This window comes from Malaya genurostris, chromosome 3 (genome assembly GCF_030247185.1).
Source record: "Malaya genurostris strain Urasoe2022 chromosome 3, Malgen_1.1, whole genome shotgun sequence".
In the NCBI taxonomy this organism is placed as follows: domain Eukaryota; kingdom Metazoa; phylum Arthropoda; class Insecta; order Diptera; family Culicidae; genus Malaya; species Malaya genurostris.
This window is the reverse complement of record NC_080572.1, coordinates 254,516,148-254,541,151: the sequence shown is the minus strand read 5'-3', so window position 1 is coordinate 254,541,151 and position 25,004 is coordinate 254,516,148. Positions and strand designations below refer to the sequence as shown.

Below are 25,004 nucleotides of genomic sequence, written 5' to 3'. Positions count from 1 at the left end.
CAAACCTGATATAAAATACGGGTTCGAAACTGTCCCGATTTTCAGTTCAACAACGTTGAAACTAGGTTCGAAACTAGCTTCAAACAAACGGTTTGACAGCTCTTAGGGTGGAAACTGGGTTAGGTTTGGCATCAAGCGAAAACGACATGAAAGAATCAAGAGATAAATTTAGTTATAACACAGACATTTTGCGTACTCGACGAACTGAGTCGAATGGTATATGACACTCGGCCCTCTTGGTCTTGGTTCAAAAGTCGGTTTTCACAGTGATTACCATTTGCCACTTTCAAGCGCTCTGTCGGAAATACATTTTCAATGTGTTTTTTTCTCGTTAACAATTTGAAGACTATTAGACTGTGAACCATTACTTACCTTACCTAACAGCTATAGTCCTGGGGTGTGCTTTGCTGTATTAAGCATACGTCTCCACATAACTCGGTCCATGGCTGCTCGTCGCCAGCCACTCAAGGCACGGATGCTTCTGGAATCACCCTCCACTTGATCGATCCACCTTGCTCGTTGCACTCCTCTTCTTCTTGTACAAGTAGGATTAGATTCAAGAACCATTTTCACTGGGCTGTCGTCCGACATCCTTATCACATGCCCAGCCCATCGTAGACGTTCGAATTTAGCTGTCCGTACGATAGGTGGTTCTCCAAGCAGCTGTTGTAATTCGTGATTCACACGCCGTCTCCACGTTCCGTCTTCCATCTGCACTCCGCCATAGATGCTCCTCAGTACCTTTGTTTCGAAAACACTACGGGCGCGTTGGACCTCTGCCAACATAGTCCAGGTCTCGTGGCCATAGAGAACAACCGGTCTAATGAGCGTTTTGTAGATGGTCAATTTCGTGCGGTGGCGTACTTTTCTCGATCGGAGGGTTTTTCTGAGTCCAAAGTACGCACGATTCCCTGCCAAAATATGTCTATGAACTTCTCTGCTGGTGTCATTATCGGCGGTCATCACTAAGCCCAAATACACGAACTCGTCAACCACTTCGATATCGCCACCGTCTATCAATATTCGTGGTGGAAGGCGTAGTATTTCTTCTCTAGAGCCTCTTCCTCTCATGTATTTTGTTTTAGAAGTATTTATCGCCAATCCGATACGCCTAGCTTCAACTTTCAGTCCGATGTAGTTTTCCGTCATCTTCTCAAGGTTACGTGTCACAATATCAATATCGTCAGCGAAACCAAAAAGTTCTACGGACTTTCGGAAGATCGTGCCACTCGTGTCGATCCTCGCTCTTCGAATCACACCTTCCAGGGCAATATTGAACAAGATACAAGAAAGTCCATCACCTTGACGTAGCCCTCTCCGAGATTCGAAGGGACTCGAGAGCGTCCCAGATACTCGGACGTAGCACATTACTCTATCCATCGTTGCTTTGACCAATCGCGTCAGCTTATCCGGGAAAACGTATTCGTGCATGATCTGCCATAGCTGTTCTCGATCGATTGTGTCGTATGCCGCTTTGAAGTCAATGAATAGGTACGTTGTATTCACGACACTTCTGGAGTACTTGTCTTATCACGAATGTGTGATCCGTAGTGCGCGGGCTCCAGTAAATCCCGCTTGGTATGGCCCCACGAATTCCTTAGCTATTGGTGATAGACGACGGCAAAGAATTTGGGAGAGTACCTTGTAGGCGGCATTCAGCAATGTGATTGCGCGGTAATTGCAACAATCTAGCTTATCGCCCTTTTTGTAGACAGGACATACCACATGCATTCATGCGGTAGAATCTCCTCCTCCCAAATCATAGAAATCGTCCAGTGCAACGCTCTAGCCAGTGCCTCTCTTCCATGTTTGAGCAGCTTGCCTGGCAACTGGTCATCCTCGCGGCTTTGTTGTTCCTCAGCTTGCCGATCTCCTCACTTATCTCCGACAGATCAGGGGCTGGGAATCACTCAAAAAACTAATCACATTAGATTTATTTGAAAATGTACTTGATAATTTTCCATCTAACTTTTCACATAATTTCCATGGGGCATCCTTGTTAAAATACAGTTAGGTGTACATAGTTGAAAATCATATTTTCGTCCAATGAATTTGACATAACATTCAAATAATTTCTATCAAAATTTCTCGTAACTTTGAAATGAAAAAAATTTAAACAAGATTATAATGTTACGTAATCTTTCTACAGGTTTAAATGAATTGCATATTCATAGAACGAGGTGGACAAAATATAAAGAATTCTTGTTATCTTAGGTATTCATTGATTTCAGTGTAATGAACGTGCTTTAAACAACAAATATCAATCAATAAATGCCATTATTACAATTACTTGCTTAAAAACGTTCGTCATAGTCATTTCTTTATCTACCTATTAACACAAAAATTCTGTATATTTAATGATGTGTGTTGTTACCCCAGTGTAAAATTTATAGTCTGGACTGTTTACAAGTCTTTATTTACATTTATTATAGAAAATCATTCTTAAGCCTAAACATTAGTTTTCTTTCTGTGATTTTAGTTGTAACAATATTAAGCATGTACGGAGTTTGAGTGAAAAAATCAATATTTAAAATGTCAATAATATCGGTACTACCGCTTGTTTCGTATGCTAAATAATGTTGGTTAAAGGAATCGACATTCCAGTTTTGTACGATTAAGTATAATGTATTCCTTATGAATAATATTTCAAGAATCTCATATAAAAGCACCGTATTGTTACAGATCTAATAACAAAAATAACATATTGCATTTGATAATCATACAATAAATCATATTGATAATAACTATTCAAAATATAAAAAATTGCGTAATTTATTGATGTTCGCGTAGGTTTCCCGTTGTGGAATTCCATACACAACACCACTCAGGAAATGCAAAACCAACTTTGAAAGCTTTGAATACGGCGTTCCAAAAACTGCAGTTAGTTTGATTAGCACATCTGTCGCTCTGGCTGCCGAAGAAAGTTCGTAAAATAAGCCAGTGAAAATTACGAAATATCGTCCACTGAGGTTCTCAGGTCCACTTCCTAGAAACACTAACTTTGGTACTGTTGGCAGTCCGCGTTCATTGTACTCTGCGTTCGCTCTGACTATTTTCGATGTAACGTCTTCTTCATTGCTGGCAAAAATAATTGTATCACCTTGCGCAACACATATAGTTGGTTAATATCTATTTCCAGCGGATATCGGTGGCAATATTGTGTTCAGTAATAACAATAAGGCGCACACTCTAATATCTGAAATATTTAGAAATAACAAATTATTATTACTATTATTATTATTATTATTATTACTATTATTATTATTATTATTATTTATATTATTATTTTTTTTTACTATCACAACACAAGTATAAGCGTAGTGTCATGCAAAGATTAGTGATTGTTTGAAACTTATGCAAAATGCATTCTAATGCAAAAATAAAAAGCAATTCGAATTAATCTTACCTTCATTAGAACTTTGGAGATACTCAAGCAGCTTGGTCGCTGATGGGTCAACAGCTTTCTTCTCAATATAAGATTTCAAATTCGTACTGATTACTTTCAATGCATCTAAACCATTGGGTGCCTAGTGAAAGATCTGTGCAAAGTCTGCATCAATCTTTCAGAGAAAAAAATAGAAAGAAATATAAATATTCATCGTTGTTGAATTAAAAATCTTTCTAAACTACCAGTTGGTATCCATGAGCGTTTGTGTAATGGGGAAATTCTTTGATCAACTTCGACACTAATCTAACATTCCGCAAATATTTTTTTCTATTGCAGAAACTGGATGCCCACTTGTCTAAAACTATTGACCAAGGTTGTACGTTAAGGATTAACCACTCTGTTGCATCGGTGAGACTCAAGTCATCAGACTCAATGTAAGATTTTAATTTCTTCGCATGTTGGCTTTCTTTTATATCGTTTTTTCGCATACTTTGCTTCAAGTTATTAATTTTGTTTGCTATTTTGTGTAATAATTTTCCTAAAAAAAATATGTGTTGGCTCTAAGTTTAACACAAACTTAATATTACCTTTTTTCTGACTTTAACAACGTGGTGACAGCTAGGCTATAGACTTCCAAATCTTCTGTTCGAAGTTTTTTCTTGCATATTAGATGGTGACGAGCGATTATACCAGCTAACTGCAATTGTTTTGTATCTGATAGTTCTCCAATTTTTGTTCGTTCCAGGATATCTTTCCCCGTCTCGTTCTTCTCGAGTAAGTTTCTTAGGAAGCCTGGAGTAAAAACGGGTAGAATAATTGACCCATTTTCATCGGGTAATTTATGAAGTTTCTCCGAGGGTGTTTCATGTAGGGCTCCGGAGTATTGATTATCTGTGTCTGCACTAAGTGGCCGTAATCCAGATTTGCAAGCTAGAAAATCGGGATATGTTTCTGCCTGCCGGTTCACTTTTAGATCCAACAACTGCAAATCAGAGTTATATTTTGCTGATACCGGGCTGCTAGACGTCGGAATAGTTGGTTCCTGATCAAATCCTGTTACTTGTTGTTGAGTATTTTGAGTATCATGTTGTTGATTCAGTGCAATAGTATCTACAAATAGATGCTCATGTGTTGACGTTTTGGTGTCACTTTGCTGCTCGCAAGAATCAAATAAATCCGCAACTGCCTGTGCATAATTCAAAGCACCGGAATTAGTTGCGTCTTCTCGACTGAAAAACAACCGTTTATTAAATGGGCAATCCGAGGTCTCTGGAAAAAATTAAATAAAAAATGTGCATATTGAAATCGGTGAACAAAACAGAGCACACTTGATCGAAATACATACGTTTCGTTTTCTCCAGTCTGCTATTTCCTGGAATATATTTTCATAACACCAATTCACTCCAATTGGATCGAGGAAATTACGAAATTCGTTTATATCAAATGTACACAATTCAAAAATTCCGAATTCGCATTCTCAAAAGAATATAGACGCATGTGTCAAGCAAAAGTTACATATATTTCAACTAAAATCAATGTACCATTCATCAAAATTTTTATCAAATTCTCTGGTAGATCCAAATCACTGAGAAGCTTTTCCATGCTCACTTAATAATATTTTCACACAGGATTTTCACATAAAGTTCCCGTCTTCGCATCACATACTCAATACCTGACAACCATTTACTTTTAATTAGATTTTCCTATAAGAATCATATAGAACACGTAGAACAGAGTGGAAGGGAGAGAAATACTAGGTATGGGATATTTCACGTAACTTCAATGGGAATATTTTTTTGAGTGATCTGTCGTCGGCTGAGCGTGCACCCAGATTGATTCCTGTACCTTTCTCTGTATCTTGTGCTTCGCCATTCAGATGCTCGTCATAGTACTGCTTCCACCTGTCGATCACCTCACGTTCGTTCGTGAAAAAGTTACCATTGGTATCTCTGTACATTTCGGTCCGTGTCGTGTAGCCTCTACGTAAGCGGTTCACCTTCTCATAGAACTTCCGTGTGTCATTTGCGCGGTACAGCTGTTCCATCGCTTCGCGATTTTGGTTTTCCTGGTGGCGCTTTTTCCTCCGGAAACCCGTGTTCTGTGTGTTCCGTGTCCGTCTGTATCGATCCTCGTTCGCTCTAGTGCGGTGTTGCAACATCCTCGCCCTTGCTGCATTTTTCTTTTCGACCAATTGCTGACTCGATTCGATAACCTCGTACCTAGAACAGTTGCAGCAGGGCTTTTCACGGCGGACCTTATGTTCTCCAGCCGTCTTCAAGAATCGCCGCGCTAAGCTGCTAAAATTATTTCCAGTGCAAAACAAACCCAAATAACTTTCCATCCGTCAAGTTCTGAAATGGGCCGCAGTTTTAGTTAAAATTAACTACTCGACACAAATAACCACTCGAAATCTGAACCAAAAGTTAGAATTAACCGCGAAATGGTTCACAGCCTTACCCGCTTGTGAGGAATTCTGGCAACCGTCAGAAGGCTGGCAGCATTCCGGCTGCTGTCAAAATTGCCCAGGCGAAATTGCGTCATTATCTCGCCGTACGTGTCTTGTTTATTTCCTTCCTTCTTTTTTCTTTTTTTTTTATTCGATTCCATTTGATATTCGTCAATCCCGCATGTGCATACAAAAAACGAATCTTGAGACGAGGTAAACGAAATTGAAATATGGGTATGTTTGGTAGTGAGAATGCAATGTTATTGGCAATAACATTTCCCATGATTAGTATACATGAAGGGCAATCACTTGTTGCCTTTCATATGTACTTTTTATTGAAAAAATAAAACCAAGACGCTTAAAATGTAGAATCGATTCAAAACGGTTCTGCCAATCTTGTATGGCAAGAATCCGACAGAAAAGAACCGTTAATAATCGCTAGGCGAAATTCTCTGCCGGAAACGGTTGTTTTTGCCTGACTTTTGCCGGAATTCTGGCAGAATTCCGGCAAAAATGGCTACCAGACATAGCCAGCCGTCTGGGGGGAAATCTGCCCGTCGCGTACAAGTCGGTTGAGGTTTACCGGCTCTCTGTGATGGGTTTCGGAAATATATGAAATTTTGTGCCATTTTTTTAATGTGCAGCATATTGAAAATCAGTAAAACGCAGATTAATCTGTGGATCTGGCAACTCTAATGCTACGATTCTATCACTCAAAAAAATATTCACATTAGAGCTACGTGAAAACATACTTGATTATTTCACACTTTTCATTTAATTTTCATGGGACATACACGATAAAACTTATGTCGTTTTCGTTTTTAAATTGCACTACACTGGTGTAGCGAAAGCTGCACTGAAACCGTTCGTTTTTACCAATTGCACTACACCAGTGCTACACTTTTTCTGCACCGATACTACTGGTGAAGCACTCATCAAAAGTTTGGTGTAGCTCTGTGCAATAGAATCGTTTATTGTAGTCAATGGTTACTGTTTATGTTTTCGTCATTTTTGTTCATTTATTCATGCCTCAGTGTAGCACTGCACCGGTGTAGTGCAAATTAAAAACTAAAACGCCATTAGTTAGGTACCTACAGATGAAAATAATCCATTGATTTCATATGGAAATCAGATAACTGTCAGAACTTCAGATAAATGTCACGTAATATTTATTAGAGAAATTTTTTAACGTTATCATTAATAATGCGTTAAGTAATTTTTTGCGAAAAATATACAAGCATCGCTAGATGGTGAAGAGACCACCTCTCTTCAAAGGAAAAGAGCATCGAAATGACCCAACAAAACAAAATTCTGCAATGATTTAGTTTGTACAGGAATTATACATTGGTCAGGTGAATGAAACGAATATAGAATAAATCCATAAACTTTGTTTATTTTTAAATAATTCTCGCTCTTGTAAATCAACACACATAACATAACACACTTACACAGACATTCATCGAAAAAAAAACTATCATAAAACAACTGCATTTTTTTACGTTGCCCTGCGAGAAGAACTGCTAGATACTTTTGTGATTTTTGCAATACAACATGGACAAAGAACCTCCTCGTAATATGCTACATAATTTGTTATTTCCACGAAACTGACGACTAAAACATCAAACTAAATTTCATTTACTATATTCAGAGACAAACTAAAGAGAATCCATTTGCCCCATCAAGTAGATACATCTAACAAATCAGATTAGTGCGTTTGTTGTGTGTTAAGTAATAAATGCTTTCTGCATACCGATTTACTTATCGGAGCCTAGCTTGATTGATTCACAACATCTTATCTTCTTTGTCTTGATCCGTGGAATAATTATTTCGTGCGTCCGATTTTCGCAACAATACCTATACAATATACCATGCTCTCATTATCACTTAGGTATCGTGTTAACATTAGTTTTTCGATCGTGAACATAAACAGTATGCCGTACGGTTGGGTTGTTGGTTGGATGGACAGTCTATAATTTATATTCATCGATGTTTGGCTAGCACTCGACCGGTACTGTAGGATTTGCTAGTGGCTATTTCCGGCACAAGATCAATTCAGTAGAATTTCTTTGCATGAGCGTCCTTGCTATCTCTGAAAATGAAAATATTCGAATTACCCATGTGAACTATTTCATGTACTAATGCAATCAATGAAGTTTGTAGATAGCCTAGATTAATCGCACTCGGGTGGAATAGCAATCTTTTTCGTATCAAGTTCAAGTTCTTATCGAACATTGATCATCAATAGCACTCAAACGAAAATAGCTTACCTGTACATGTTGTAGCCCAATATCACCACCAAATGAACGACAATTGTTACCAGGAAAGCCGTCATGCCGACGCAGTTCTGAGTGGGACATTGTACATTTGCTTGTGCGTTAGGTTGTTGAAGTCTATGAATAAAATAAGAGCGTATAGTTCAAATAGCGACTTAGCATGAAACTCGCAGCTATTCATACCTCTGAGTAACCCCTGCCACTCCTTGTTTTACTTGATTCATTCCATCTCGCATTTCGTGCATCAAACTCTGTATATCGTAACCTCCGCCCTGAATTTGCGCTGTTGGGGCCCGAGCCTGATTACTAAGAATAGAATCGGTTCTCGCGTTAACCTCGCCTATGATAGACCGAATTTCACGTACAGTTTGTATCACCACGTTCTGATTTTGCAACAGTGCTTCGACCTCTTGGCGCAAGATGGTCCCTCCAGATCCAACCTGTGGAACGCCCTGCGGTGATGGTATATGTGGCTGCTGAATTGGGGGAGTCGGAACACCACCCTGAACAGACAACAAACCAAGGGTTCGCTCTTGACGGCCTATCACCTCATCTAGCTTGGTGTTGAGTGCTTTCAACTGTTCGTGGGTGGAAGTTTGTGCTTCCCATATTTGACGCAATTCGCGAGCGTTGTAGTCTTCGAACCAATTGTCTATCTCCTCTTTTTGATCTTCGGGATGCTCTTTCCGGTATTCCTCTTTCTGCAATTCTAGCTTCTTCTGATAATCCTGATACTCTTGAGTCAGCTTGGCCTGATCCTGATCGTGGGGAACCTCTTCCTTTATCTGACCCGGTATGTGCAGCGATGTTGTTAGGAAATGGAACACGTCGTGATCGTCAGCCAGTCCTCCGGTAGCGGCAGAAATACCAAAGTGACCTGTTTTCGGTAACACGACATTTTCCGCCCGGAAGCACATTTCGTAATCCTGGTCATTGTTAGTCATGCCATTGTGGAACAGTACGGTGAGAATGTTGTTATAATACTCAATTTTGGCACGCGTTGGGAAAGGTTTATTTCGGAAATCTCGCAGGCATCCGGAAAGGAGCTGAGTGGAACCATCACTGGAATTGTAAAGATGGTAGCGTTATTGAAGCGATTGCTCTGCTGTATGTGTTTATCTTGAAATACTCACTTCTGATGATCGAACTTTTTCGTACCATCGTTGAGCACTGCCGAGATGTAGGGATTATTGTGCTTGTTATCATTGTCGAACGAATCGAAGAAAATTCCCAAACCGACCCACTGATCGGAAGAACCGAATACTTCACCGGTATAGTCACCCTTTTCGGTCGTATACCAGAACGCCAATCCATCTGCACCGATTCGTCCTCGACCGGAAACACGGAACACAATGTCCACCTCCCACCAATCGAAATTGGTCTTATGCTTAGTCCAGATGGCACCTTTCTGGCTGCGTAGCGAAGGTGCTATTCGCACGTTCTCCGAGCTAGCAATTGCATCTATAAAATTGACGAATACGGAAATGTTAGTTTCTGGTTTAGAGCATTATTTTTATTTCACTAGATTCACTTCGGTACATGGCATTACTTTGAGTAAATCGTTTTCGGTAAATTGTTAACTATTCATAGTGACATGTGAGACCAGTCTTACTCACTTACTCGAGGTGACCGACTCTACAGGAAAGTGTGTTTAGATACGTGCTGCATGAATATTGCTTTGGTAAGAAGCAAGCCATGTTATTGTTGAACGTTCGTAACGTGACACATGGTTTAAACAATAAACTGGCCGTTGAAAGTACGTAGGTACGAACCATAGAGAATTAAATGTATTTCAACTGATTAAGTGAAATGTGCATGGAGAAATGTATTAGTAAACAATTTGATATTGTTGTCAAATCTCTTGTTAAGATCAATCAAATAATTGTATTAACATATACCAGTAGAATACAATGCTGCAAAGTTTAGGTCGTTTTTGATGTAATGCTAGTTAATAACTGATTTTTTTGTCTGAAGGGACATGAAGTACAGAATAAAACTAAGCTTTAATTCAACATTCACACAAATCAGGCTTCCTACTGAAAATATTGAACAAAACAAGCTGTACCGAAAAATCATTTTCTCAAAAAACTACTTTTGGCTACCGTGACGCGTGTACTAATTGAACAATAATACTCATTTATTGATAAGTGAACAAGAATAATAAGCAGCATCTTCTTAATTTTTGCTGACAATACAGCTTTGTAGTTATCTAACAAAAACCTCAAATATCCGGCATACGAAAGCAATTTTTCGTCTAGACACGAAAAACCTTCTGACGTGTAACTATAGCATTTCCCTACCGCGCGCAGCTTTCCTCTCTTTTGAAACGAGCTTCTTCAACAACCCAGCAAGTGACAGCGAAAACAGGATTTTGGCTACTTACTGCCACCATATTCCCAGAACGGGACGGTTCCGTCCTTTTGCGCCAGGTAGGGCGGCTTGAACGAATATTTGTACTCGAAGCGTCGATGCACCAGATGGGTATTTCCGTTCACTCTCGGTAGATTGGGGCTGACGATAGTGGCCAGCAGAAGGAAAGTTGACATACACGTCAACCCAGTGACAGCCATTTTTATGAACTGATTGAAATACTGCACTTTAGCTGAGCTGGAAGCTCATGCATGGAATGGAAAAGTATATGTTTTGAACGTTGGAGAGGGAGAACAAATCATGCTCTTTTAGTCGGAGTTGCTGTGTTTGACAGCATGTTGACGTTATATTTGCACGCGATTGTTGTCATAAATAAAGCGATATGTCGAACTCTACGAAAAGCGAACTGATCGAATTGCTCTTACGAGGGGTATAAATAAAGCGTTCTAAACGCACTTGCTTATTCATCACTTACTCAGTTGTACAAAAAAGCGAGCTTAGAACAGGATATATATATATATATATATATATATATATATATATATATATATATATATATATATATATATATATATATATATATATATATATATATATATATATATATATATATATATAGGAGGATTGTGTGAGATTAGCTAGTTTAGCCAAGTTAAACAGAGATTAAAAAAGTTCATGAAGATCCATGATCCATGTAGGATTAAGTGAGATTATTTTGGATTAGACGAGTGTTTGTCTGAGTTAGTGCAGTGTTTAGAGTGATTTGCCACTTGCTTAACTGTTAAAAACAAAAAAGAAATGTACAATAAAATTAATCCAACGGACTGTGAATACAAATAACATTATAAATTTTATTGTCTCTGAATTGTTATACCATAAATTTTATTGTTAAAAAACATATTATGAAAAATTATACATTATTCATCGTTAGTTTCAGAATCGAAATTTAGGATACAATTCAATTGCTTTTATTATTACATAATTACCTTTTTCATTGAAGAAATCGACTATAAATTCAAATTAATTGTAGAAACATTTAAATGCATAACTGCACAATTTCGTTCATATTATAACTCGAACAGTGACAAACATTGTCATTTCAGTTCGGTTTCACATCTCATCCAAGTCAGTCAATAAACCAAAACTGCTTACGTTCGGGACAGAAGAAACCAAGTACAGTATTGTGTAGTGAACAATAGAACGATCTCGAAATGAGTGAACCAAACGAACAAAAGCTACCGCCGGTACGAAAGAATACAATTATTGTTGGCTTCAGACAGTGCAAAATTCGACCATCGATACGAGAACTTGAAGGTTTGCTTAAGGAGCAAATGCATCTTGACATTAAACGTGTGCATTTACTCCAATGCAATAAGACCAATAATGTTGTTTATATCCAGTTCTATAAAGAGTTGGATGCAATTCAATTAGCTAAAGACAATAATAATGTGCACTATGTGGAGCATGAAAATATCAAGTACAACATTCCAGTATATGTGGAAGATAGTGCTATAGAAGTGCGTGTGCATGATCTTCCCTCAAGCGTCATCGATCCTTATATTCGCAAAACCATGTCCCAATACGGAGAGATTCTCTCTATCGAAAAAGAAAAGTGGAAGAATTTTTTCCCCGGTATTCTTAATGGCGTACGTTTGTTACGCAAGCGCTTGAGGAGGCCTATACCTTCTTATGTGACATTCGGTCAGGATACAAGAATACCGTGCAAATCACTTGTTACCTATGACAATCAGATGGCCACATGTCAATATTGCCAAAAAGCTGTTCATTACGGTAAGCCATAAACCGGACAAGGAGACAACTATACCAAAGGACATCGGTGCTTCCTTTACACCAACCCCAAGCAACCCTAGTACACCTGTGACAGTCACCAACAACAGTGAAGCATCCCCTTCAACGAAACCATCCAACGTATCCCCTATAGAACAAAGTACACCAGCTGCAATTAACAGCTTACCATCTAACCAACTAGCAACTGCAAACAATGTACAACAAGGCGCATCTACAGTAACTAGCAACGGAATCAACAACAATACCACGGCAATGGATGACGAGACGAACCACGAACAAACTGCCCCTCAAACCTCGCAGGAGGAAAATGGAAGCTCCTCTCCCCCTAGAAAAAGGGTGACAACGAGATCCAATACAAAAAATTTTATCTAAAAACTCAGCTAAATCGGCCACGTAAAGCTTGTACGCAAATAGGCCTGAATAAAATATCTTTCAAAAAGACATTGTCATACGACACATTTAACTGGAGCTAACGGTGAACCGAGTTCATCGAGGGGTCCTTTTTAAATACGCGTAAAATCGCAGATCGATACGGTAAAGTATACTAGTAGCATTTGCGTTTTTTTTTATTGACGAACAAGAAAATTTGCACCATGAGATTTATCATTTATTCAATCAAATGAGAAACCGAAACTAGTTCCGTTTTTTTCGAGATCTAGAGTAGTTTATAAACCAGTTTGAAGAATTTTGCTGCTATATTCATGGTAGTTTTTGAAGTAAGTTTCGAAAGCGCCGATTGTTTTTAGTCTTGTTAAGAAGTAGAGCCCTGTTGAACTAATTTTAATTTTGATCAGTATCTAACGGGGAAACCAGATTGAAAAAAATACATGCGAATTCAACTTTGTAATGAAGACCTTGAAAATGTTGCCGCGGAGACGGGACTCGAACTCGTAGCTAGCTCGTAATGGGGGAATTATTGTGTCTATTAAACTATCCTGCATTTGAATGAAGAGAAAGCCCAATTGACTAGAAGAACCAAGCATGCTTCGCTGTACTTGGCCGCCACAGCATTCACTTATAGTCCTATATCTACATCCAACCCATCCAACAGAAAACAAACACACACCGAATCAAAAGTCTATACTCGCTATTCTGCCGAAACTGATTTGAGATTTTGTTTTTGTCTTACTACACTTCTATTGGAAAGGTTAGAAATAAGACATATACAAATATCCAAAAAAATTTACCTTCAACTTGTCTTTCAAAAATATCTCTTTACACTAGCGTCAATTGATTTTCCCAGTATTATATAATGTTCGTTACAAATTTTCTCGACGATTTTAGTGTTCCTTTAAATTTGAATCAGAAGGAATTTGAAATTTTTAAAACGAATAAACTAAGTTTTTTACACACATTGAAGTTTATACATCGACTTTTCTTCTCTGTGATTAAACCGCATTACTCCCGATAATACTGGCAATAATTCTTATCTCAAACATTTGAATATTTCTTATATCATTAATGAGCTGTTCCAAAACGTCAAAATACATTCAGTGTAATGCCTGAATTATACGGAATTTATTTATCTTTACAGTTTTGTTATTTGTTATTGAATGCAATTTGTGTACTTCAGATATCAATGTCGATTACAATTATATTCACTGTGTAGCATTTCAGGAAATCAATTTTTTGTATGAAATCTTCAGAGGAAGCATATTGAATGCAATACGCATAGACTCTATATTCATTGCTAACAACGTTCGTTTCCAATGCGTGTTATACAAGTTGTGATACAAATTGGAAACGAAACCTGATATATGTAGCGTGATTTAGGCCGTACACCATCTCGCGCAATATTTTGACAGTTGAGCAATTATTTTTTATCGAATAGTTAAATTTAGCTAAAACTGCGGCTCATTCCAAAGTTTGTTCGATGGAAAGTTATTCGGGGTTATTTTGCACTGGAAATAAAATGATATCAAGTGGTATAACAATTGCGATACAATTGTAAGAAGTAAGAAGAACTTCGAAAAAAAACTTACGTTTGACAGTGTATTGAAAGTTTAAGTGTTTTATTTTACTGAAAGTATAAAAAGGAATTACACAGAACAATTTTTTTGCTATGTCGGAAAATAACTATCGAATTGTCAAAAATAACCATGCTCTCGAACAGCATTGTTTTTGACGATAAAATAACTATTCGATTAAAATTTCAACTCAAAGTTAAAATAATTCACGAGGTGGGGCACTGCCTTACCTTATTACGATTACTTTAAGGGGGACAGTCCATGAAAAATAAATTTTCTATTCATAAACCAATCGTCGCCAATCTATTTTTTGTGTAAGCTGTTGTACAAATAAATTCAAAAACGCTCATCATGAATATTTCATTTTTAATAAAAACAACCATAAAAACTACATCTTTTCTTGAATATATGTTTGTTCATATTTAGCTAAACAATTTGCATTGTTGAAGTATTTGAGATTCACGCACTGATCAATTAATTGTTAGCTTCAGACAGTGCAAAATTCGACCATCGATACGAGAACTTGAAGGTTTGCTTAAGGAGCAAATGCATCTTGACATTAAACGTGTGCATTTACTCCAATGCAATAAGACCAATAATGTTGTTTATATCCAGTTCTATAAAGAGTTGGATGCAATTCAATTAGCTAAAGACAATAATAATGTGCACTATGTGGAGCATGAAAATATCAAGTACAACATTCCAGTATATGTGGAAGATAGTGCTATAGAAGTGCGTGTGCATGATCTTCCCTCAAGCGTCATCGATCCTTATATTCGCAAAACCATGTCCCAATACGGAGAGATTCTCTCTATCGAAAAAGAAAAGTGGAAGAATTTTTTCCCCGGTATTCTTAATGGCGTACGTTTGTTACGCAAGCGCTTGAGGAGGCCTATACCTTCTTATGTGACATTCGGTCAGGATACAAGAATACCGTGCAAATCACTTGTTACCTATGACAATCAGATGGCCACATGTCAATATTGCCAAAAAGCTGTTCATTACGGTAAGCCATAAACCGGACAAGGAGACAACTATACCAAAGGACATCGGTGCTTCCTTTACACCAACCCCAAGCAACCCTAGTACACCTGTGACAGTCACCAACAACAGTGAAGCATCCCTTCAACGAAACCATCCAACGTATCCCCTATAGAACAAAGTACACCAGCTGCAATTAACAGCTTACCATCTAACCAACTAGCAACTGCAAACAATGTACAACAAGGCGCATCTACAGTAACTAGCAACGGAATCAACAACAATACCACGGCAATGGATGACGAGACGAACCACGAACAAACTGCCCCTCAATCCTCGCAGGAGGAAAATGGAAGCTCCTCTCCCCCTAGAAAAAGGGTGACAACGAGATCCAATACAAAAAATTTTATCTAAAAACTCAGCTAAATCGGCCACGTAAAGCTTGTACGCAAATAGGCCTGAATAAAATATCTTTCAAAAAGACATTGTCATACGACACATTTAACTGGAGCTAACGGTGAACCGAGTTCATCGAGGGGTCCTTTTTAAATACGCGTAAAATCGCAGATCGATACGGTAAAGTATACTAGTAGCATTTGCGTTTTTTTTTATTGACGAACAAGAAAATTTGCACCATGAGATTTATCATTTATTCAATCAAATGAGAAACCGAAACTAGTTCCGTTTTTTTCGAGATCTAGAGTAGTTTATAAACCAGTTTGAAGAATTTTGCTGCTATATTCATGGTAGTTTTTGAAGTAAGTTTCGAAAGCGCCGATTGTTTTTAGTCTTGTTAAGAAGTAGAGCCCTGTTGAACTAATTTTAATTTTGATCAGTATCTAACGGGGAAACCAGATTGAAAAAAATACATGCGAATTCAACTTTGTAATGAAGACCTTGAAAATGTTGCCGCGGAGACGGGACTCGAACTCGTAGCTAGCTCGTAATGGGGGAATTATTGTGTCTATTAAACTATCCTGCATTTGAATGAAGAGAAAGCCCAATTGACTAGAAGAACCAAGCATGCTTCGCTGTACTTGGCCGCCACAGCATTCACTTATAGTCCTATATCTACATCCAACCCATCCAACAGAAAACAAACACACACCGAACCAAAAGTCTATACTCGCTATTCTGCCGAAACTGATTTGAGATTTTGTTTTTGTCTTACTACACTTCTATTGGAAAGGATAGAAATAAGACATATACAAATATCCTAAAAAATTTAGCTTCATCTTGTCTTTCAAAAATATCTCTTTACACTAGCGTCAATTGATTTTCCCAGTATTATATAATGTTCGTTACAAATTTTCTCGACGATTTTAGTGTTCCTTTAAATTTGAATCAGAAGGAATTTGAAATTTTTAAAACGAATAAACTAAGTTTTTTACACACATTGAAGTTTATACATCGACTTTTCTTCTCTGTGATTAAACCGCATTACTCCCGATAATACTGGCAATAATTCTTATCTCAAACATTTGAATATTTCTTATATCATTAATGAGCTGTTCCAAAACGTCAAAATACATTCAGTGTAATGCCTGAATTATACGGAATTTATTTATCTTTACAGTTTTGTTATTTGTTATTGAATGCAATTTGTGTACTTCAGATATCAATGTCGATTACAATTATATTCACTGTGTAGCATTTCAGGAAATCAATTTTTTGTATGAAATCTTCAGAGGAAGCATATTGAATGCAATACGCATAGACTCTATATTCATTGCTAACAACGTTCGTTTCCAATGCGTGTTATACAAGTTGTGATAGAAATTGGAAACGAAACCTGATATATGTAACGTGATTTAGGCCGTACACCATCTCGCGCAATATTTTGACAGTTGAGCAATTATTTTTTATCGAATAGTTAAATTTAGCTAAAACTGCGGCTCATTCCAAAGTTTGTTCGATGGAAAGTTATTCGGGGTTATTTTGCACTGGAAATAAAATGATATCAAGTGGTATAACAATTGCGATACAATTGTAAGAAGTAAGAAGAACTTCGAAAAAAAACTTACGTTTGACAGTGTATTGAAAGTTTAAGTGTTTTATTTTACTGAAAGTATAAAAAGGAATTACACAGAACAATTTTTTTGCTATGTCGGAAAATAACTATCGAATTGTCAAAAATAACCATGCTCTCGAACAGCATTGTTTTTGACGATAAAATAACTATTCGATTAAAATTTCAACTAAAAGTTAAAATAATTCACGAGGTGGGGCACTGCCTTACCTTATTACGATTACTTTAAGGGGGACAGTCCATGAAAAATAAATTTTCTATTCATAAACCAATCGTCGCCAATCTATTTTTTGTGTAAGCTGTTGTACAAATAAATTCAAAAACGCTCATCATGAATATTTCATTTTTAATAAAAACAACCATAAAAACTACATCTTTTCTTGAATATATGTTTGTTCATATTTAGCTAAACAATTTGCATTGTTGAAGTATTTGAGATTCACGCACTGATCAATTAAATAAATATATCATTTGTATATATCGGAGCTCAACTTCGAACGATGTCGTGTGAACGAGGAGACAACTTTTTTAAAACCTATTTCGGCAGATGCTGCGTCGTTCAACCTTTATTTTTTTTGTATTTCCGTCATTTTCCCTCTTTTGGATTTATAAAAAAACTGTTTTTCGTATCCATAAATGTACGGCTACAGATCATCCAAGAATGATGTTCCAGCCTTGTTATGTTTGTGTATAATCAAACATAAATTCACTCGCGCTCAGCTATTCCTTTGAAGCATGTTTCCTTGAAATTTTGTTTTGAGCATCCGCCCAATTATCACGAATTCATGCTCGTTTTGTAAGACATTGAGCACAGAGGTGCTTGAACTATTATTTAAACCAAAGCATCCAAAACACGGTTTTTCTACATGATGCTAAATTCTGAAAAATTAATACTCAATATGTTCACCATCTTGATCTTTTCGAACATTTTTTTTCACCCTGAAGCTTATATTTCCAGAAACGGAATTTGCTGTGCAATTTTCTGTTTCTGTAATCGATCATTTTTTCTCGCGACCTTAATAACCGTGGTAACCTTCATAACTATGAAAAATCATAATTAAAGAAAATACTTAAGAAATGAATTACCTGATAGAATGCTCAATCAGAAAAGGATATGTAACAAAAGGGTTAATAACCCGTAGGAGGGATGAATTTTCTATGATTTTGAACCTATATTAGTAATTCAAGCTATCATTTCAGGTGTACTCGAACTTGTAGATCCTCATCAGAGAAAAAAAAAGAATATTGAAATAAGCTCGACGACTCTGTATAAGACTATATAAAGACGAACGCCCAGGCTGAAAACCGGTGTGGCGTTAAAATCTGCATATTATCGAGATAACATAATTTCGAAAAGGTTGTAACCGGTTCGTTGCTAGCTCTGTGGTTGCGCTATAAACCGGGTTGCGTTTGGTCGTAAATATCCTGTATCGAACAAATTTTTACAGCATCTGGAGAAAATTTTTTTTCACCAGAACGACCGTCGTTTCAGTTGTTAAATCAAAGGGCTATATAATGTTACGATCGAAAGGGAATAAAAGTTAAACGTTACTATAATCCCAAACCATAAAAGTTTTCTATCTACCACTCGTCGTCATTCGGGATAAGTGTTAAGCTGTACTGTAATCCGTGAATTTGAAGATATCTTCGATAACGAATGATTTCAGGAACATTGTGATTTGATGGTTACGCGCTATAGGCGTCGCTGACAGCTAAAACAAGTTTACAAAAAATGTTAAAATTGCATTTAGAAAATCAGAACTTATTTCTTAGAATTCATTAGTATAACTTAGTATGTAAAGTTTATGTTCTTTAAAAAAAACAAAAATACAGTCTATCTTTGAGATACGGCTGTAGAAATTTTCAAATCGAGTGATACAAATGGTTCTACATTCTACCTTACTACTGGGCTAGAGACTTGCGAAGATCAACCGATGATAGGAACTCGTTTACTCACGTACGTTTTTATGCTTCAAGACCACGGAATATAGACTCATTGTTCGTTTCCTCGCGGTTGTGGGTTCCTTCCCCCACACTTCCAATGGGCGACTGACCGAGACTATGTTCCAACAGCAGTGCTGGACATACTGCGGTGTCCTTGAACGTGATAATCCCCTCTACTGTGGTCCACTATCTTCCATCTCTCGTGCGTGTGCAGACCAGCATCTATACGATGCGAAGGTGAAGCATAGGCCATGTAGTGTTAAATAAATCGACAAACCGCGGGCTAGCGATGCGGCTTCTGGTTCTTGTTCTGCGGATAAATGCGAATGGTTGTTCAGTTTCCTATATGAATCCCAGTCTCTGTCTCGTGTCATCCGCAGTTTTGCCTTGGGCGAAGTAATGTATCATGTTGGATTAATGGCTAATAGGCGGATTCATCTTAATGCGCTTATTTTTCGTATTCTCTGCCGCTACTTCGTGCTATTATCGTTCGATCCCGTCTCGATGCCATGAGGTAACGTGAGATGCCCGATCGCGTTAACGTGGTGTATAAGGCATGGAAAGTATATTTAAGCCATATTTCAAATCAAGCATTCCTTTATTCAGTATCATTAAATAGGATCGTCAATTTTATTGTACTACTTTGCTAGATCTTTTCTCTAACCATTGTCCACTCTATTATCATATTTATGTATAATAAACATCAAATTACACAGAGAATTACCTAAATAAAAGTAACCAATTTAATTTGAAAACAGTTCAATGTGGAACCCTTTGTTCGGTTCCTACCACTCTGTTCTTCTTGTTGCCTTAGTGCAAGACAATTCTGTTTAACTGAGTATGTAGAGCATAAATCAAGAAGCTGCCAAAGCTACCAAAGAGGAAAATTGCACTAAGGAGCAACCCAACGGGTACCATAAAATAAGAAAGCCCATTGCGTTTTTTTGGGTTCCTTTCTGCTTTCTGAAGCAGCCCATTGAAGTCTACGTATTCATGCACAATCTTTCGCCTGGTAGAGAGAATAATGACAGGAGGGAGTGCCGAAGCGCGTTTCTTTGAATTAACACGTACCTAAACTGCGGAACGGAGGAAAAAAAAGAAAGATCTGGATGCTGTATGAATGTATGCCATGATGGGTCCGTTGTTTCTCTGTCGACATGTGGTGTAACTAAAAAAAAATATCTAGAAGAAAACGAAGAATGTGCAAGTCATGCAAATTTTTGAATCTCCATACAGCAGAATGCCCTGTGCGCATAAATAAAGCACCCTTGGCCCTCGTCTTCACAGGGCTCAAACACGAACTTTACCGTCAAGTGGTTAAGCTTTGTACGCCAGGTATCTTCACAACAAGCTATCCCTTTTTGATGGTTAAATAAAAGAAATTTGTTGCGTTTGTACGCTCATTGTTTTGTTATCATACAGTTTAAACCACTTTCCAGTTAATCTACGGTAAAGTTTAGGAAGAAAAGTTGTTAGTCTCGAACGAAAGACAATAAATTAACGATGTCTTTCTGCATTGGTTCTCGTGGCAGTAGAGGAAAACGGTGTTAAATGCGGCTTACTGTTATTTATTTGCTAATCACAGTTGCACATTTTATTGAAATTATTATTAATTTAGAACAGTAGGAAGTTACAAAGAATTTTAAGGTTTGGGAAGGTCGCACAAACGCATTCTAAGTAGCCATATTTGTGACTTCTAAAACAAGAACCACAAGATGACACTTGACACATTGACGTTGAAATGAAAAGCAGAAACGTTGCTCGTTTAGAGATGACTATTTCAACAACAATTCTCAAATTTTAGTTCCCGTTTTTAACAATGACTGTTAGAAACGAGCAAATTCCTTTGAAAAATAATGGAAAAAATGGAGGAAAAACGTTTTTATTCTGAGGCGGTAATGTCGATCTTAATTCATTGTGCGGAAACTGAAGATTATTTAGAATGAGTGAAGATACTTGGATCAATACCATTTTCCAAATGCCCGGGAATAGCAAGTAAAGTATTCAAAATAAATGGTTTTTATTCGAAAAATTTCAATGTTTAATCATAGCTCACACTAGAAAAAGTTTACAAAACACTTTTGAATAAAGTTCTTATATCTGTTTGTATTATTGGATAAACGAAATATTACTCTTCATTTTTCATACGCAGATGCCGCTACCGATAATTGAGTTTTGCTGTAATGAATGAAATGGGTAAGTGGTGATAACCAACTGGGTTTTACATTTGTTTTAAAACAAAGTTATGGTATTACCAAAGATAAATAATAAAGGCATGTACGTGCTTATAAATATTTTTAAAAAATGTGGTTAATTCTCGGTACCTTCTGAAATGACCGCACTCACCGCTTGGTGGAGCGCGAGATTAATTGCATTGTTATCATTTCAACCAAAGTGTGCCATGCCTCAATATATACAAACACGCAGAGAAAAATATTGTAAATGTAACTAAATTTGGCTTTCATGCAATATCATTAATATAGCAAAAATAGTTCCTTGAAACTACAAAACTAGATATTTGATTTTTATCAGTGAATTAGTTTATTTCAATAAATATTTTGATAATACCTACAAACATTTTATTTGTGCGTTCCTGTCAATTTCTGGACAAACAATTTCATAGTAAATTCAACTTGCAAAATCAGTTTAAAATGAACTAATTTTGAGTAAAGGTAATATTTATAATGCTTTGGATTTATAAACTTGGCACTTGAAATAAATGATAAGATATTAACATGAAATGATTAGTATTTCAACTCACGCTTTTGTTTGTTAAAATTATTCATTTCGTTTTGTTTTTACGAGTGAAATGATTTTTTTCGAAATAATTTGAAGGTTTATATTAGGTACATTTATATTTATGTTGATTTATATATTTGTAAGATATTCCAATTATATTTATATTCCAAACATTTACAATATTTATCTACATACCACAATCAATCCAATATTACTTTTTATAGTACTTTCAATGATTCGTTGCCCTTTCCCGCTGCTCTTCCGGTAAGAACAGAGATAACCTGCATCAAATATATGTTGTGAATAAAATGTATAACACATTTCTAATATTATCAATTATCAATACTTACGCTTTGATTGTTGAAAAGTCCGCTGAAAAATATATAAGCAGATAAAGTTTTACATTTGAAACGCGAATAAAATTTTTTGTTCATTCTCGATTGAAAAAGCAGCTCTGGTTTATAAGAAATAGGACTGATACTGTTCTTTGGAACAATAACCTTTGTTGTATCACTACACAAATAAGACAACAGATAAAATGAATCAATTTTGTTCTTTACATAAAGATAAAGCTAAATTAAATTAACATAGATATTTCCAATAAAATTAACTCTACTTTTGTTGATACGCAATATATAGATGAATTATTTCAAAAATAAAATCAGCTGGAATAATTATGTTTTTCGTTTGGCAAGACCAAAACATTTATTCACATTGAACAGAGATCTTTGTTGATGTTGAAGGGAGAAAATGGTTTGAAACAATCATATTCTAGCTTGAAATTAACATGAATCAGATTAAAAAATCTACTAACTGATTTGTTATTTTAAACAAGCTCCACTTGTCTGCGTGAACTACCGAATCGAAAGGGTTCTCACGGTTTGACATTTGCATTATGAATGTATGATGGGAACTCAGCAGTGCAACCAATTTATCACCATTGGTGCCAGTTTCACGGAGGACCGTAGATGTGCGCCAAAAAAAGGCTTATCAGTACCAACATGCGATAACGGCATATCACATAATAGGCCCTTTCGAAGATAACAAAAAATAATGCTCATTCATCGAATTTTAGTCGTTGAATTCAAGCATATTGTACTTAATTCCGTAGATTGGGTGTCTGTCTACGATATTATATCGATTTTTGTGTACATGAAAGTTATAGACCCGAGCAATGAGCATTATATTTTGTAACATTCGCTAGGTCCTATCGATCAACAAGTCCTGATCAAATGTTGGTATCATTATAGTCCCTTACAAAATTGCTTAAATTCAACCGAATATGACTTACGGCTCTGTAATTTCTGATTGATTCTGAGCAGGCCCGTACCCACGATTTCGTTTCGGGAGGGGCCCAAAGATAAAAAATAATGTTACTGAAGATTGTACCTAATTCTCGGTGTGCCTTTTTCGGGTGTTTTAACAGACACTTTAAACTTTTCCACTGAACTGTTATTGTATTACATTTCTTTACGTTTACTGTCTTGTTATTTCTGCAACACATGTCTTAGACCTTCTAAATAATTATATATCTGTTTTTGATAAATCTGTTTTTCGTACCCTCTGGGTACGTGACTGATTCTGAGTTTTTAAAATTTCAAATCGTTATAGAAAACAACGATATAAAAATTGTAAAAAATCTATTAAGTCGAATTAGTAGGTAATGTTAATTTATGAACATACGAACCGTTTTTGGTTATACTGATTTCTAAATTCTTAGAGTACTCGTTCAACATTCTCTGGTGTCCGGAAAGTGGTGAAATAAGATCACGGATTTCGTACATTAAAAATCACTACTGATTTCATTACAAGTGATCTTAGCCAGGGGAAAAATCATCGTTGCAAAATCACAACTGATCTGATCTCTAAGTGATTTTGATTTTTGTATGATCATGATCAGCTCAAGTCGTGATCAATAATGACTAAAACTGCAAAGAGAGGCGAGTTAATTAGCGAAATAAATAAATTTACCTAGTATGAGTATTGAAAGATGATGCATTTAAACGTTCGTACTAAAGTTATGCATGGATAGTTTTGATCAATTTATATGAGCTTGAATGCCCGAATCGCTGAGGATTATCAAGTGAAGAAATCGATACCCGATATCGAAACTTGGTTTTGAAAACATCACCGAGCACACAGATATGTGCACGAATTTTCAACCGTGTTGAAAAAAAAACCGATCCAGGGTGCCGGTACGAAAGTATGTGTTTGGTTTTGATTGCACTCGATACAGCGATTGGGATATTGTTCGATCACAAAGTATGTTATGCTGCGAGCAGATTATTTTATCCTATTTAGCTAGAATATCATACACAGAAGTATCGGGAGTGCAGGCTTTTGCTACACCAATTCAAACGTGCCATTTAAACGCTGCGCTTGCTCGGTGTTTGAAACTGCCAAACCCTGCGCTCCTGTTACTTCTATAAATTAAGTTCATGTCAAAATGCGTTTTATTGGGTTTAATCAAAATAGTGCATCATCATCAGCATCAACCAGCTGGAAGTAAAACAAAGTCTTTTGTCGCTAGAATCACTATGTGGTGTGAAATATTTTTTTAAAACTAGTTTTGCATTACTAATTTTTTTAAACTAATTTTTGTATTGCTATTGCGTAGTGAATGCTGTCAAATTAACAATATCAATGTGATTCCGATTCAAACTTATCATTTTCATTCAACTTTCATTTAGCATTCATCTCTCTTAATATAATATTCATTTTATTGCGAATCAAACAACCGGTTGTGAAATCGAACACGGGGTGTATCAAACAAGAACATATGTTGAAACTACGTAAACCGTGTCGTAACAAAGTCGGCATTTTTACCAGCTCTTTTGATAAGAAGTGTTAAAGGAGCATTCTCCAAAGATACAAAATTGACAATTTTACATGACTTTGACACGCGTTATCCTTAGTTAGAAATTCCTGTAGGATTACTATTGCCACTAATTTTCACACCCCTCAACGATATTTTGCGTAAATCAATGGCACTCATATCTGATCTTGTTCATATGTGATTTTCTTCCACAATTACACGAATCAAGAATCACTTTAGCTA

The 25,004-nt window shown here is 36.6% G+C and overlaps 2 protein-coding genes across 2 annotated transcripts; both read right to left on the bottom strand.

The window, feature by feature from the left end:
* Positions 1-3,647: 3,647 nt before the first annotated feature.
* Positions 3,648-4,990, bottom strand: LOC131434294 (uncharacterized). Its single transcript, XM_058600958.1, has 3 exons — positions 4,930-4,990; positions 3,976-4,657; positions 3,648-3,926 (listed from the first exon to the last, which is right to left on the bottom strand). The coding sequence occupies exons 1-3, from the start codon at positions 4,988-4,990 to the stop codon at positions 3,893-3,895; spliced, it is 777 nt and encodes a 258-aa protein (XP_058456941.1). The 3' UTR covers positions 3,648-3,892.
* A 2,217-nt stretch (positions 4,991-7,207) lies between these two features.
* Positions 7,208-10,708, bottom strand: LOC131436803 (protein ERGIC-53). The gene is made up of 5 exons (XM_058605724.1): positions 10,491-10,708; positions 9,241-9,568; positions 8,291-9,169; positions 8,102-8,224; positions 7,208-7,923 (listed from the first exon to the last, which is right to left on the bottom strand). Exons 1-5 carry the CDS (start codon positions 10,675-10,677, stop codon positions 7,887-7,889), a joined length of 1,554 nt encoding a protein of 517 aa, XP_058461707.1. The 5' UTR covers positions 10,678-10,708; the 3' UTR covers positions 7,208-7,886.
* Between the last annotated feature and the right edge of the window lie 14,296 nt (positions 10,709-25,004).

What these genes read in the sequence shown, in the direction of transcription:
- LOC131436803 (XM_058605724.1), bottom strand. Translation starts at nt 10,677, where the DNA reads ATGGCTGTCACTGGGTTGACGTGTATGTCAACTTTCCTTCTGCTGGCC. An exon ending in AAAAAGTTCGATCATCAGAA is followed by an intron (nt 9,170 to 9,240) that starts GTGAGTATTTCA and finishes TTACAATTCCAG; the next exon opens with TGATGGTTCCACTCAGCTCC. An exon ending in TTGGGCTACAACATGTACAG is followed by an intron (nt 7,924 to 8,101) that starts GTAAGCTATTTT and finishes TTTCATTTTCAG; the next exon opens with AGATAGCAAGGACGCTCATG.
- LOC131434294 (XM_058600958.1), bottom strand. Translation starts at nt 4,990, where the DNA reads ATGGAAAAGCTTCTCAGTGATTTGGATCTACCAGAGAATTTGATAAAA. An exon ending in GATAAAAATTTTGATGAATG is followed by an intron (nt 4,658 to 4,929) that starts GTACATTGATTT and finishes AATTTTTTCCAG; the next exon opens with AGACCTCGGATTGCCCATTT. An exon ending in TTGTTAAAGTCAGAAAAAAG is followed by an intron (nt 3,927 to 3,975) that starts GTAATATTAAGT and finishes TATTTTTTTTAG; the next exon opens with GAAAATTATTACACAAAATA.